The sequence below is a fragment of the Chiloscyllium plagiosum genome, unplaced genomic scaffold (genome assembly GCF_037043375.1).
Source record: "Chiloscyllium plagiosum isolate Xiang-an unplaced genomic scaffold, Cpla_swu_hap1 HiC_scaffold_23, whole genome shotgun sequence".
Taxonomy (NCBI): Eukaryota; Metazoa; Chordata; class Chondrichthyes; order Orectolobiformes; family Hemiscylliidae; genus Chiloscyllium; species Chiloscyllium plagiosum.
This window is the reverse complement of record NW_028270161.1, coordinates 39,904,663-39,917,958: the sequence shown is the minus strand read 5'-3', so window position 1 is coordinate 39,917,958 and position 13,296 is coordinate 39,904,663. Positions and strand designations below refer to the sequence as shown.

The following is a 13,296-nucleotide window of genomic DNA, read 5'->3' as shown; positions in this document are numbered from 1 at the left end:
CTGCAATTGCTGAAATAATCCGTAAAGTGGCAAGGCAGGCTAACGTTAATATCGTCAGAGCCGACAGGTCATCCACCTGACATATTAACTGTGCTTCTTTCGTCAAAGGTGCTGACTGGCCTGCTGAACATTTCCAGCAGTTTCTGTCTCAGCATTTTGCTTTTGATTTGGGTTAATATTTGGCTGGAAGCTTCAGATTTTTAACAATATGGTTTCTACCCCTAAATGAATTTCCATTGTTGATGTGTTTTACTTCAGTCAGTAGTTTGAGTAAACATCTGTTGATGGTGTCGTTACCCTGCGTACGGTTTGGCAATGAGCGATAGCTGCAGACCTGAGACAATCTCCCCTGATCCAGAGCAGGCTGCTCTGTGTTTGCATTACAAATAAAACAGCAACTTATAATAACTATATAAAAACCCGCAGAAAAGTCTACCCTTTTGATGAAATCGTCCAAGGAGGTTCAAGACCGCAGCGGTAAAGTGTTCGTTTATGTAAATATATCTGTGGCATTTGAACGGGTACTAAAAACACATTCAGACATTTACCAAATACAGAAAGTTTCTAAGTGTATTATGTCAAAGAATTAGAAAAAAATAGTTATTTCCCATTATGTTTCTGTAACTCAATGTCAGACATTTTCACAGTTTTGTGCCTTTTGTTTTAATCAGTAACTACCTTTTAGCTGTCCAGCCTCGGAGTGAATTGGGTCGATAATTTTTGTCGAAATTGTGCTTGGGGGTTTATGGGTCGGGGGGGAAAAGAATTTTCTCCGGAAGAACAGTCCTCAGAACCGACAAGACCAATTAATTTTAAAGCGTTCGCCATGAGGTTGGAGGCGTCCACGTGTTCGTTTTGTTTGGAAGGTACAGGGGATTCCCCCCCCCCCCCCCCCAAACTAAATGTGTGACTTTTGTCAACATGGATTTTACCCAAAAAGACCATGAGTAAAAGAGTAAAGTAGAATTTTAAATTAAACTGAGATTGCGGCGTGCTGCACAAGTGTTTAACTGAGGGCACATTAATTCTAGGATTCACCGTGTCTCAGGGACTTCACAATTATTGACGGGTTTTGGAATTTTCCTCATATTACGTGCTCTCTCGGGGATGTGGCAGACATTCACATTGTTTTCTCACATTGTATTAAAAGCAGTTTATCCGGAAGAGCTGCATTGTTTAAAACAAGAAAACTCCTGGATAGAGGAGATGGCTGTTCAAATGATTCGACATTTTAAACCAAAAATTACTGTCTGTTAACTGGACAGGGAGAAGGGGCGATGCAGTTTAGTGAGAGCTAGCGCTTACTTGAGTAGGTGATACAGTCCAGCAAAGTCTAAGTAACTTTTTTTTTTATGCAAGTCTAGACTGGAAGAGTCCGAGCTGCAAATCCTTTTGAGAGTCTGTGCAGTGATGTGATACGTCCTGGGGATGCTCCAGGTTTATAACCAAAGATCATTGTGTTTCAGTGTCCAGTCACCTGTTCGCTGAACAGGAGAGTCTTGAAGCGACCGAAATGCCGACAGCAGAAAATGTCAACCACAACTACTTTGTGGCGCGTTCGGTTTATTCCGAGAATAGTTTCCTGGAGGAGACAGAAAAAAAGGAGAAGGTCCCCAAGACTATACGCGACCGACTGGCCAAGAGATGCAGGTGAGTGGAAGTTTTTCCGCCTCTCCACATGCCCAGCAAGTTGTTCTAAAACCTCCATTAAAACCTCTCACGCTATTCTCGAATCTAAAGCAAAGCCGATTTCTGTTCCCCTTCAGAAGTAGCAGCATTTAGTAAGACGTCATCAACATTTGCCAGCCACTAAATTTAAACCTTTTTTTTTCAAACGGAAGGTATAACACTGTCATTTTTAAAGAATATCCGAAGAAATAATTGATTTGGCTGGGCAGTTTTCAAACAACCCAGCAGTGCAAAGTGGTGAATGTAAAGCCATTTAAGAAACAGATTTGAGCACTGACATTTTAGTGTGACATTATGAAGAGGAAAAGCTAATTGGAGTTGACAGAATTGGGCTGAGTTTTAAGATTTTGTTTTTGGCTAAGTGAGAGTTTCAGTGAGATTTGGTTTTGGAGGGATACTTGCTGCAAGGACTAGTGAGATTTTTCAGCGTTTCTTACCAAATGTGTCTTGTCAACTACCTATTACTCCGCCTATGGTATCTGACACATTTGATTCTATTCCCATATTCCAATATACATTTCCAGAACGATTCATCACTCACAGATAGATAGGTCACCAAAAGGTTAGCTCTCGCCATTTTTAAAAGCCCATTGTGCACCCAAATAAACACTGTCAGTCTGGAGCTGCCTGCACAGTTCCTAACATGTGTCCAGGGCATGGCAGACAGGGGGAATTGGCACCTCACTTTGCAGGTAAGGTGGCCCTGTTGGATGGGACGGTGCAGACATGGGACACCCTTTTCTCTCAGGACCAGCAGTGGAGGCCAGAACACCAAACCATGCCTGCTGTGTCTGAGATTACCACCAGGTCAGTGCAGTCTCAGCCACCAGGAAGAATATTCAGCATGGGAGAAGAAAGCTAGTGACTTTCTCCAGTGACTGTCACACACACTCTGTCTCTGTTACTGCATCTACCTTCTGCCAAGCGTCATGTTCTACCACTCACTGTCCACACCCTCTGCTGCCTGCTCTTTCTCACTCGAGAGATCTCCCCACCTGCATGAAAAGTAACAGCTATGCCACCTACTCTCCTCTCCCAAATACCTGCCACATTCCAGGAAGAAAATGCTACCGAATAGGGCAGAAAGACTCCACCTGGGTGGTGTGCTGCCTAATATTCAGCTTCCCACCTCTCTTATGAAGATTATCCTGATTTTGACTAACCTGAGCATGTCCAAGCTTTAGTCTGGAATCAGTGCCTGCCCTTAACTTAGTTGTTGGGACCCCCAATTGAAGGTTAGGCCTTTTGATTTGACTGGGGGCACTTGACAACCATGAAAAGCTTCGTGGCTGAGCTTAATGACAAGGCAAGACTGTAGTCATATGAGCTTAGTGTATCTGGCTGAAGGGTAAAAGTGCAAAATGGCAATGCATGACAGGGATGCTGTCAGCATCCAAGAAGCGAGTGAGTGAACACTATGAAGCAAATATAGAGTCTGGACGTGCCCTGGCCCAATCCATGAGCTGGGTGCATGATGCTGAGCAGCAGCATTACAAGGTTAGTTGCCAATGCAGCTCAAAGTTTGGAAGCATCCTGTACGTGGATTGGAGATGTGATGAGCATTGCTATGAGCTGGTACATGTTGGATGCCAATGTCCTTGGACATGAGGCACGTGTGGAAGGTATTCATGGAGTATGCTCTGAGGTGTTGCCCAGTGTCCAACGTTGAGGTCCTTTGGAGCAAGCAATGAGTTGAAGGTGTGTCAGGCACCTGCATTTATGTCCATGTCAAAGTTCCTGATGGCTAGTTTGTTTGAGGCATTTGGTAAGATTGGAAGCTGAATAGTAATGAGGCATTTAAAAAGCAGCACTCTCCATTAATTGGCAACTCGTCACTGTCTAGCAAGAACTTTGCCTCATTGTTTGTCAAATGCATATCCAATATGTCGACTCCCCTCCACTGCGGATGTTGCCTGACCTGCTGTGCTTTTCCAGTGCCACACTTTTTGACTCTGACTGCCCAGCATCTGCAGTCCTCACTTTCTTCTAAATGCACAAAAGATGCAGTGAGATGCTCTCATGTCAAGATAGGTCTTGATGGACTGCTTGTTTGATTCTGCCACAAATTTTGCAGTAGTCTACATTGCTCAGACCCTAATAAGATTCTATCAAATTGGCATCTCTGCTACTTCCTATCTGGTTAGAATGCAGGATAAGTACTAGAGAAGCAATGAGGAGTGAGAGTTGTTGGGATTGTACAGTAGGCCATGCCTTGGAGTACATATCTAGAGTAAGGAAATTAATATTACATTTAGGGTGGTGTTCAAGTTACAGGAGATGGATAATATCACAGATGGACATGCAGGTTGGTATTCCATGTAAATAATTTCTTGTGGTATTAGCAGCATTTTATTTTGTAGTTCAGCCATGTCCTCTGCTTCCACAAGATCTCCTCTAGTCCTTCATTTACTTATCCATTGATTACTTTAATTCTATTTATGTTGGTAAAGTTAGTACCTTACTAATCTATTTTTGTAACATTTGTGGGGCCTTTTTTGTTGTTTCCTTTTTCAGTTCTCTCTCTTATGAACCTGTCGGTTATAGTAAGCCTCTGACTTTTTGATTCATTTGAATCTAGGAATTCAGTTATCTAGAGAACTCTAGTTTTGCGTACAAGTTGACTCCTATGTGTCACATTGCTGATTCAAAGTTTTAGTAAGCAATCTTTGATTCCAGTTTACTGAACAATATAGCTGTTCTCCCTTTTTAGAGATTACTGACAGTAGTGGTTTAATGAGGGGAGGGATTGAGAAGGAGGGACTTGCATGACAACCCCAGCCAGTACGGGAATTAAATCTGCGCTGTTCACCTCAGTCTGTATTGCGCACTAGGATGGTTTTGGTTAGCTTTGTTGGCTGAATGGCTGGTTTATGATGCAGAGTGATTACAACAGTGTGGGTTCAGTTCTCAAACTGACTGAAGTTACTGTGGTCCATGGCAACTTTACCCTTAACTTGGGTTTAAACAAATGGCAGATTAGGTTGGCTATCAAATGTAAGTCTTCCACCATACTGATAAACAAAACCTGTTCAGGTAATGTTAAATTTACATGCCTGATGATGGTAGTTTATAAACCAGTTCATCCTCTGTGGCAGACTCAATAACTTGATATCTCAATCAGGTAGCTCTGGAGTTTTGTTATACCTGACTAGCTATTGTGACTCACTCATCAGAGAATGTGGATGGGTACAGCTGTCACTAACAACAAGAATTCTTCTTATTTAGCTCCAGATAATCCTGCATACCAAAATTTGAAAGGTAAGCAGTCCTGACCAAACAAAGAGCAGAAAATGGCTCTGGTAAATTGTGCAGCTCTATCTGTTAACTCCAGGTGTACTGGAAGGGGTGGGGGTAGTGTGGAGAAAGAGCTATCTTTAATTAATTCCCTTCCAACCTGCATCTGAACTTTCCGGCTTTGTGTAAGTGGGTTCTTACCCCAAGGGGAGAATCTGAGTGGCTCATGGAATGTTGAATTTCATAGAGTGAAAAGGGATCTTTTAAATAGGTGGTTGGCTGCTAAACAGTCTACGTTTGAATACTGTTATGATTAAATGGATGTTTTCAAGAAAGTATAAAGGAATAAGACTATAAGAAACATTTTGATATTTCTTTAAAGTTAATGATTGAGCATTGGAAAATAGTTAATCATTTGTGCTCTATATGCATTGCAAAACAGAAAATATTGAGTTTTCAGATAAGGTTATAAGAAATAGAAGCAGGAATAGATCATTGAGCCCACTGAACGTGCTCCACCAATCAGTAAGGCAATGATGCATTTTCTACCTCAATTCTACTTTCTCACCCAATCCTGATTTTCCTTTGCAGCCACAAATCTATCAGATTTTTAAAATTTACTCAACAGTTGAGCCTCTACAATCTTCTGGGATAGAAAATTTCAAAGATTCGTGGCCTTTTTTAGTGATGAAACTTACCCCTGTCTCAGTCCTAAGTGTCTGATACTCCTATCCTGAGACTGTGGGCCACTTATTCTGGACTCCCTAGCTCGAGAAATCATTACTTTATCCGTTGTCATGTGTTTTCCAATCTATTTTAACTGAATTGCCCTTCATACCTGCATAATTTGTTGTGTTTGCATTTAAGACCCTAGTTTTGGACTAAATCACTCCAATTGAATATAACATGTTTATATTAAACTAGGTGCGAAAACAGTATGTTCTCTATGAACAGAATACAAATGTAGGTGTGAGGGCACCTTATCTAATAAGTGACAAACAAAAAGGTATGTTTGTCAAGTATTTTAAATCATTGCATAAGCAAAAGACTAACTTACAAACATATCAATTAGAAGGATGCTATTGGCCCTTCCAGGCTTCTCTGCCATTCGTTAAGGTCATGGCAAGTTAGTGTTCTGAATTCCTGTTTATTCCTGATATCCACTGATTCTTCTTAAGCATGAAATCAATCTACCTTCACCAATTAAACATTTTCAACATTCTGCCTTCTAAGACAGTGTTCAGAAGTTGCACTGCCTCTGAAAGAAAAAAAGCCTCTCGTCTCAGTCTTAAACAGGTGACCCAAATCTTAAGTTGTACCATTTATTTCTGATCTCATCCACAAGAGGATAGAGAAGCCCACATCTGGAGAAGACATCCAGGATCTCATAAACTTCAAGAAAAACACTTCTCACTCTTATAAACTCTGGTGAAAACAAGCCGAATCGCTCCAGTTTTTCACCTATGACAACCTGTTTATTCCAGGTAGCAATCGAGAAAACGTCCTCTGAAGCACCTCCAATGCATTTACATCCATCCTTAGAGACCAAAGCTGCACACAGTATTTAAGGTGGGGTCTTGCCTGTGTAACTGTACTGCAGATGCTGGGAACCTGAGATAAATAAACAAGAAATACTGGAAATGCTTTGAATAGAAGGTCCACAACCTGAAACAGTATCACTTCTCTTTATAGATGCTGCATGTCCTCATGAGTACTCCCAGCATTTTCTGTTTCTCATGTTTAACTGTATACTGTTCAACTGAAGGTGCAAGTATGGTATATGAAAAGAAATCTATATAAGAAGAAATTTAGTTTTGTATTGCCATGGAGGGACAAGAATGGATCCTCTGTTGGGTCTAATCATGGTCATTTAACTTTCTGAAAGATATTGTTTATCTGTTAAACAATCCAATTAAGAGAAGTAAAAATTCTTTTTATTGGATGCAAGGTGATTTTTGGGAGCAAAGAGCATTTTGTTTTTAAGTAATAAAGGAACCCATTATGCGGATATGCGAAGTATTTTGCGCAAGTGAGGCTCATTAATTAATAACTAAATAATTATAGTTAATAACAAAACCTAAATTTGTGGTGTCGATTGCTTGCTGGTTCACTTGTGCCATTCAAAATTAAGGTTGATCAATTTCTGCTTTAACAATGTGTAGAAAAATAAGTTTTTAAAGAAGGATATTAAATGGAAAAATATTCATGTTGCACTCAAACTAGATTTTTCCATTACTTTTTAATATTGCTTTCAATTAAAATAAGCCCGAGAGGTAAACTTATTACTTACATTGATTTTATTTCTTTGCAGTTGCTCAGCTAAAAGGGTTCTAGGCATAATTAAAGGCTTTCTGCCCATACTGAATTGGTTGCCCAAGTACAGATTGAAGGAATGGTTGCCTGGTGATCTTATTTCTGGAGTGAGCACTGGTTTGGTGGCAACATTACAAGGTAAATGTCTTTCCAGGATACTACATATATTCATTTAACTTTTTAAAAATACTTCTTTTTACCTTTGATTAGAATCTTTTGAAATAATAATCCATCTGCTCTGTGCGGTTATAGTTCCAGCAATCATTGGGTTTTTCCCTATTTGACTGAAGGAGGTGAAGAATTTTAGTTCTCACTGAATAAGACGCACTAATAATTTTAAACTAGTGAAGTAGACCACATTTCTGTTGAGTATTTTCTATATTTGAACTTGGATTTTGATCCATTCTGGACAGGGTTAAATGCACCAAATAGTATTGTTATTCTCGATCTATTATTGAAAATGGAATGAAATTCATTTTTCTCCCCTAATAATGACATTACAGGTCTATAATTTGCAACTAATCAAGAAATCTGACATAAGATGCCTTTAGTCACGATGAATGGAATGCTTATTTTTGTTTAGGCCAACAGCTTGTCAGGGTACACTTTGAGCTAATAGAATTAAGATGGTCATCTTACTTTTAAGTTACTGTGGCCCCAAAAAAGTAGCATCAAGTCCATTCTCATCAACCAGCTAGTACATTGTGCTTTTTCTCTTTACTTAATGGCTTGAGGGTAATAGCTAGACCTTGGTTTTCAATTTAAAACTGTCCTGACAGTACATTGATTGTGGTCTCAGTGATGGATTTGATTTAATTTATTGTAGTCACATGTACCTAAGTACTGAAATGTTTTGCTAGCAATGCAAGCAGATCATAGTAAGCAAGGACAAACAGATCATAGGGTGCTTAAACAGAGTGAGGCATACACATTACACTGCACAGGAGGTGAACAAAGCAAGATCAACGTTATTTGAAGTTAAACGTCCATTCATCAGTCTGCTAAAGTCAGGGAAGAACTGTTCTTGAACCTGTTGGTGCATGTGTTCAAGCTGCTTTATCTTCTGCCTGATTGAAGAGGTTGTAGGAGAGCACTACTGTGGTGGGAGAGGTCTTTGATGTTGATGGCCATTCTGTACAGTGAGAATTGTAAATGGAGTCCGTGAATGGAAGGTCGTACCACGCTGTTAAGCACCCAGATAGTATGCTTTCTATGGTGCATCTGTAAAAGTTGGTGAGGGTCACATGCATTACATAGAATTATAGAATCCCTGCAGTGTGGAAACAGGCCCTTCAACCCAACTGACCCTCCGAAGAGTATCCCACCCAAACTCATTTCCCATTACAGAGGAACCTCGATTATCTGAATATCAGATTATCTGAATACAGTATCAGATTATCCGAAGGGGATCTCAAGGTCCCGATAGAAACATTACGCCAGTGATGTTTCCAACACTGATCATGTCTTTTGTTTACAGTGATTAAAAATGAACTCGGCTGACTGAAAGGCTACCGAGAACAGTCCTGGACATCGATGGGAGCCCAGCCACTGTCTCCAAATGACTGATCGCCTTCTCTCTCGCTCTCGCTCTCTCTCCCACACTCATCTCTCCCACACTCATCTCTCCCACACTCATCTCTCCCGCTCTCTCTCGCTCTCTCTTCCCCCCCCCCCCCTTCCCCAACACTTTCCCTGGAGTTCTACACAGGCATGTACCATGAACCTCCCCTTCCAGAATTTCCTCATTGAATTCAAGGCCAATAAATGACTGAAATGGGTTCACATTCAGGGACATTATTTTGTGTCCGAATAGTTTATTGTACAATATTATGATTGAAATAGCCTTTACCTATGAAATGTCTGGTCCAATAAAATTACACAGTTTTAATGTAGGACAAGATTATTACAGGAGATGTTGAGTACAGGCAACATACTTTGTCCTGGTGCCGATAATGGGTTAGTTTTTACTCTGTATAGACTACTCCTGAGCAACCATCTGTTAAGCTAGCTAACTACATTTGCAAAACCTTGATCTGATCTGTTATATGATTTCTCTGAAAGTGAATGATATTTGTAGTCCTAAGAGAAGTCCAATTAAACCAGTAACGTTTGAGAAATAGCCCAATGGTATCTTTCCCCTTCACTTTTTTTCTGATCCTGTCCTTCCTTTCAATCTCACCTTTTATGTTTCAATATATCCTCGAATGTTCTTCTTTTGACTTCTGACCCTCCCTAACCCCACCCTAATGATGATTCCAAGTAAAGGCCTCGACCTTGACCCCTTACACCCACCTCGTTAAAATTTGAGCTTGACGCAGTGCAAAACTTCTTCCTTCCTCTCTGATTTAACTTCATTCGCTGGCACCATTGCCATTCCTCCTCCCTGCAGAAATTGTGTCCCATTTGGACCCCATTCCCTGCCCTCATGCCTTCTCTCAATCATATCATTTGGAGTTGTTGTACTGGCATACCCACTGTGTCAGCTTGTTCTTGCCCAGGGAACTTGTCTTTCTATCTAAACACTTTTTGTCCCTCTATCCATATCTCCACATCTGTGAATTGTACAATGCCCTTGTCACTTTTAACCAGTGGCTTTCTGTTTCCTGACCTAACCTACCTTTTCAACATGGACATCCGGTACCTGTTCTCAATCTCCAATCAGGAAAATCTGCAGGCCTTCTATTCTTTAACAGAAGTCTAACCACAATCTATCCACTTTGAACAGCTTCCCCTTTTGACTCTTTATCTCATTTTTTCCAAATAAATGTTGCTATGGAAAATTTTATGGATCCTAGCTTTGCTTTCAATTACATGAAATGTTCTTTATTCCATTTCTAAAATAATTTTTTTAATTACTTTTCCAGTACATCAGTAAAGTTTCCTGCTTTCACCCTGAACTGATCATTCTTCACAAATTTCTCTCCCACTTTCCAACCCTTCCTTACCTTCATGTTGTTCACTTCTCAATCTTCATCTCTGTTTCAATTCTCCTGTGTCCTTTCCTCATTCCTCCCCTTTCTCTGGTACTGATTTAAAATCTATTGCATCTCTAACTGTTGGCCAGTGAACCAAAGAAGGTCATCAATCTGAAATGTTCACTCTGTTCCTCTTTCCACAGCTGCTGCATGACTGAGTCAATCCAGCAGTTTTGCTTTCATTAAATAGTGGCAAATGGAAAAACTAGATGTGCTAACTATAATATTACTACTTATGCAGAAGGCTTTTGGTTCCAAGATACATTAGGTAAAGACAGAATACATAGTTTCAGGTGGATTCAGCTGGCATAGTAACTTTGCAAAAACTGGCCTATTAGCATGGGAATCAGATTGGCCATTTCTGTGATCCTTGGTCATAAACAATTCACTTCGATTTTTTTTTTGTTGGTTGTACCAGCAACTATAACTTATTAACTGGTCCAGTCTGAAGTGTGGTGAAATTGGAGTGGACCTCAAACAACATAACAAAGAAATGAATCTTAGATCAAATTAATTTGCTTTTTGCAATGAGATTATAATAGTTTTGCATATTTAAGATGATGAAACCTAGAATTATATCAAGTATTTCTATTTTAGGTCTGGCATTTGCTCTGTTGGCCGAAGTCCCGGTGGGTTATGGTCTCTACTCAGCATTTTTCCCCATTCTGCCATATTTTTTCTTGGGAACTTCAAAACATTTAGCTGTTGGTGAGGACATTTTGTTTGAATCTCTGAATTGTGGTTTTATTTTTGATTTATGGGTTTAGAATTGTTGAAGTGTAAATAAAAATGTGTTTCCTACATTTGTTGATTTGATAAGTTATTAATCAAAGCTCTGTTAATGAGTGTATGTGATGTAAAGCTGGTATTTTATAGGTGTTGTCGATGCCTTCAGTTTTAACTGTACTTTGAGATAAAACTTCAACTAAACAACTGCTAAATTAGCAGAGGCTTTTTGATTTTTTGGAATCAGATAAAACTCGGGTCAGTTTTAAACTCAAACATGGATAGGTCTACCCCTAGAATGAATCTTGGGGAGGCAGTAGCCTATTAGGATTATTGCTAGGCTATTAATCAAGGGACCTGGTCATCTTCTGGGAAATGGGTTCAAATCATGCCATGAATTCAGTAGAAAAATCTGTAATTTAATGGAATGACCATAGTACCATAGCTGATTTTGGTTTGGGGGAGGGAGTTGGGTGGGTTGGAGGTGGGGGGAACGATGGGGAGGGAGGGAACGCATCTGGTTCACTAGTGCCTTTAGGGAAGGAAATTGCAGTCCTCACCTGGTCCGGCCTACAAATGATTCTAAACCACAACAATGTGGTTGACTCTTAACTGCCCTCTGGGCAATTAGGTTAGGCAATAAATGTTGGTCTGGCCAGCCACATCACATCCTGTCAATGAATAAACAACACCTACATTTATATTACTTATATCAGTGGTAGTGAAAGCACATATGACAAATATTATTGATTAGATCAACATATTTCCTTTACATGAATACAAAACTGTGATGTTAACATTAGGATGACACTCCATTATGAAGGCCCAAATACTTAGTCTAGGTTCGTACGTGAAGAACGATCATGTAGATATGCTGTAAGTTGGGACCAGGCATGTATGAAATCCTGTTCCAAAATTAGTTTGCAGCTTCAGCAGGAAGAAGAGAAGATTTTTATATAGGGAAGAGAGTTGTAAATTATAGGTACATTACTGTTTGAAAGTTCTCATTGTATTATTATGTATAATGAATGAGTTCTTTTGCTTTCTTAGATATATTTATTTGCTTGACTTTGCATAGGACCTTTTCCAATTACCAGTTTGATGATAGGGTCTTTGATTCTATCAATGACCCCTGATGAAAATTTCCTGATTTCAAGTAACATGACGGATGCCAATGCTACAGTTGTGGACACGGTTGCCAGAGATGGCCAGAGAGTTATAATTGCATCTTCAGTCACTGTTCTTGCTGGCATTATTCAGGTAATATATATACATATATTTTAATTGTCCTAATGTTTCTCCTCCTCAATCAAAATCCAAAGGGATCTGGCCAGAGAAGATGGGGAAAATTGATTCCTATTGGCAGAAGAATTGAGAACCAGAGGATACTGATTTTGAGGTGATGGACAAATGAGGACAAAATGTTTTCTGCACAGTGTGTAGTTAGGAATGGGCACACACCACCTGAGAGTGTAGGAAAGAGTGATTCAATCACAGCTTTCAAAAGGGTATTAGCCGATGAGAGTTTATGTACCTGTATGTTAGTCTGGCTAGCTGAGTTTCTTTTCAGAGAGCTGGCATTGACACCATGGGCTGAATGACCACCAGTTATGCTTTATTCATATACCATTTTAAATAATGTTATAACAGCTGTTTCCTTCATGTTTTAGCTTGTGCTTGGAATTCTGCAAGTTGGTTTCATTGTTCGATACCTGTCCGTTCCATTGGTGGGAGGATTTACAACAGCTGCTGCATTTCACGTTTTTGTATCTCAACTGAAAATATGTTTAAGCGTCCCAACAGACAGTTACATTGGCGTTCTTTCCGTCATATATGTAAGTATTATCTTGTGCTTGTTCAAGAACAAATAATGTTCAAAACAACTTCACTTAAAGTAATTAAGACTAAATAACAATTGAAATTGTGGCTAAATTTAGTTCTAGTATGTAGGAATTGAAAGATAAAAATTGCTCTTTTTATTTAAACTGCTCAAATTTAAATCCTAATCCTTATCTGTAACAGGTTTTGAATAAAAACATCAATGTTAGATTTAGGTAATTGGATCTAATTAGCAGTCAAATAAGCCTCATTCCATAAAAAGACATACAAAGCTTTAATGAGACATTACTAAATGAGGGTGAAATAACTCCACAGAGGCCATTATCCCATCGCCAAGTCAATCTTCATTTACACATGCATTGCACTTGACACTGATCCAGCTCCTTCAAAGCCAGCTCGGAGTGAACAGAAGCTCTGACATTCCTGTTTGCCTGTCAGCCAGGGCTCCCTGATTGATTGGACCAGGTTAACAGTCCCAATTAGGGAACCCATATTCTGTGTTGTGGGTGTGATGGCCCTT

General features: G+C 39.6%; 1 protein-coding gene across 5 annotated transcripts in view; it reads left to right on the top strand.

Annotated features, from left to right (window-relative positions):
• The window catches only part of slc26a4 (solute carrier family 26 member 4), a 65,319-nt gene that overhangs the window by 5,833 nt on the left and 46,190 nt on the right, over positions 1 to 13,296 (top strand). For 2 of the 5 annotated variants that reach the window (XM_043713675.2, XM_043713679.2), the window contains exons 2-6: positions 1,467 to 1,650; positions 7,235 to 7,374; positions 10,809 to 10,919; positions 12,016 to 12,197; positions 12,608 to 12,772. In XM_043713675.2, coding sequence (XP_043569610.1) covers positions 1,467 to 1,650; positions 7,235 to 7,374; positions 10,809 to 10,919; positions 12,016 to 12,197; positions 12,608 to 12,772 — 782 coding nt within the window. Of the gene's footprint in view, positions 1 to 80; positions 478 to 722; positions 867 to 1,077; positions 1,310 to 1,466; positions 1,651 to 7,234; positions 7,375 to 10,808; positions 10,920 to 12,015; positions 12,198 to 12,607; positions 12,773 to 13,296 lie in introns of those variants that run through there. The other 3 variants (XM_043713676.2, XM_043713673.2, XM_043713677.2) reach the window with 3 other exon arrangements.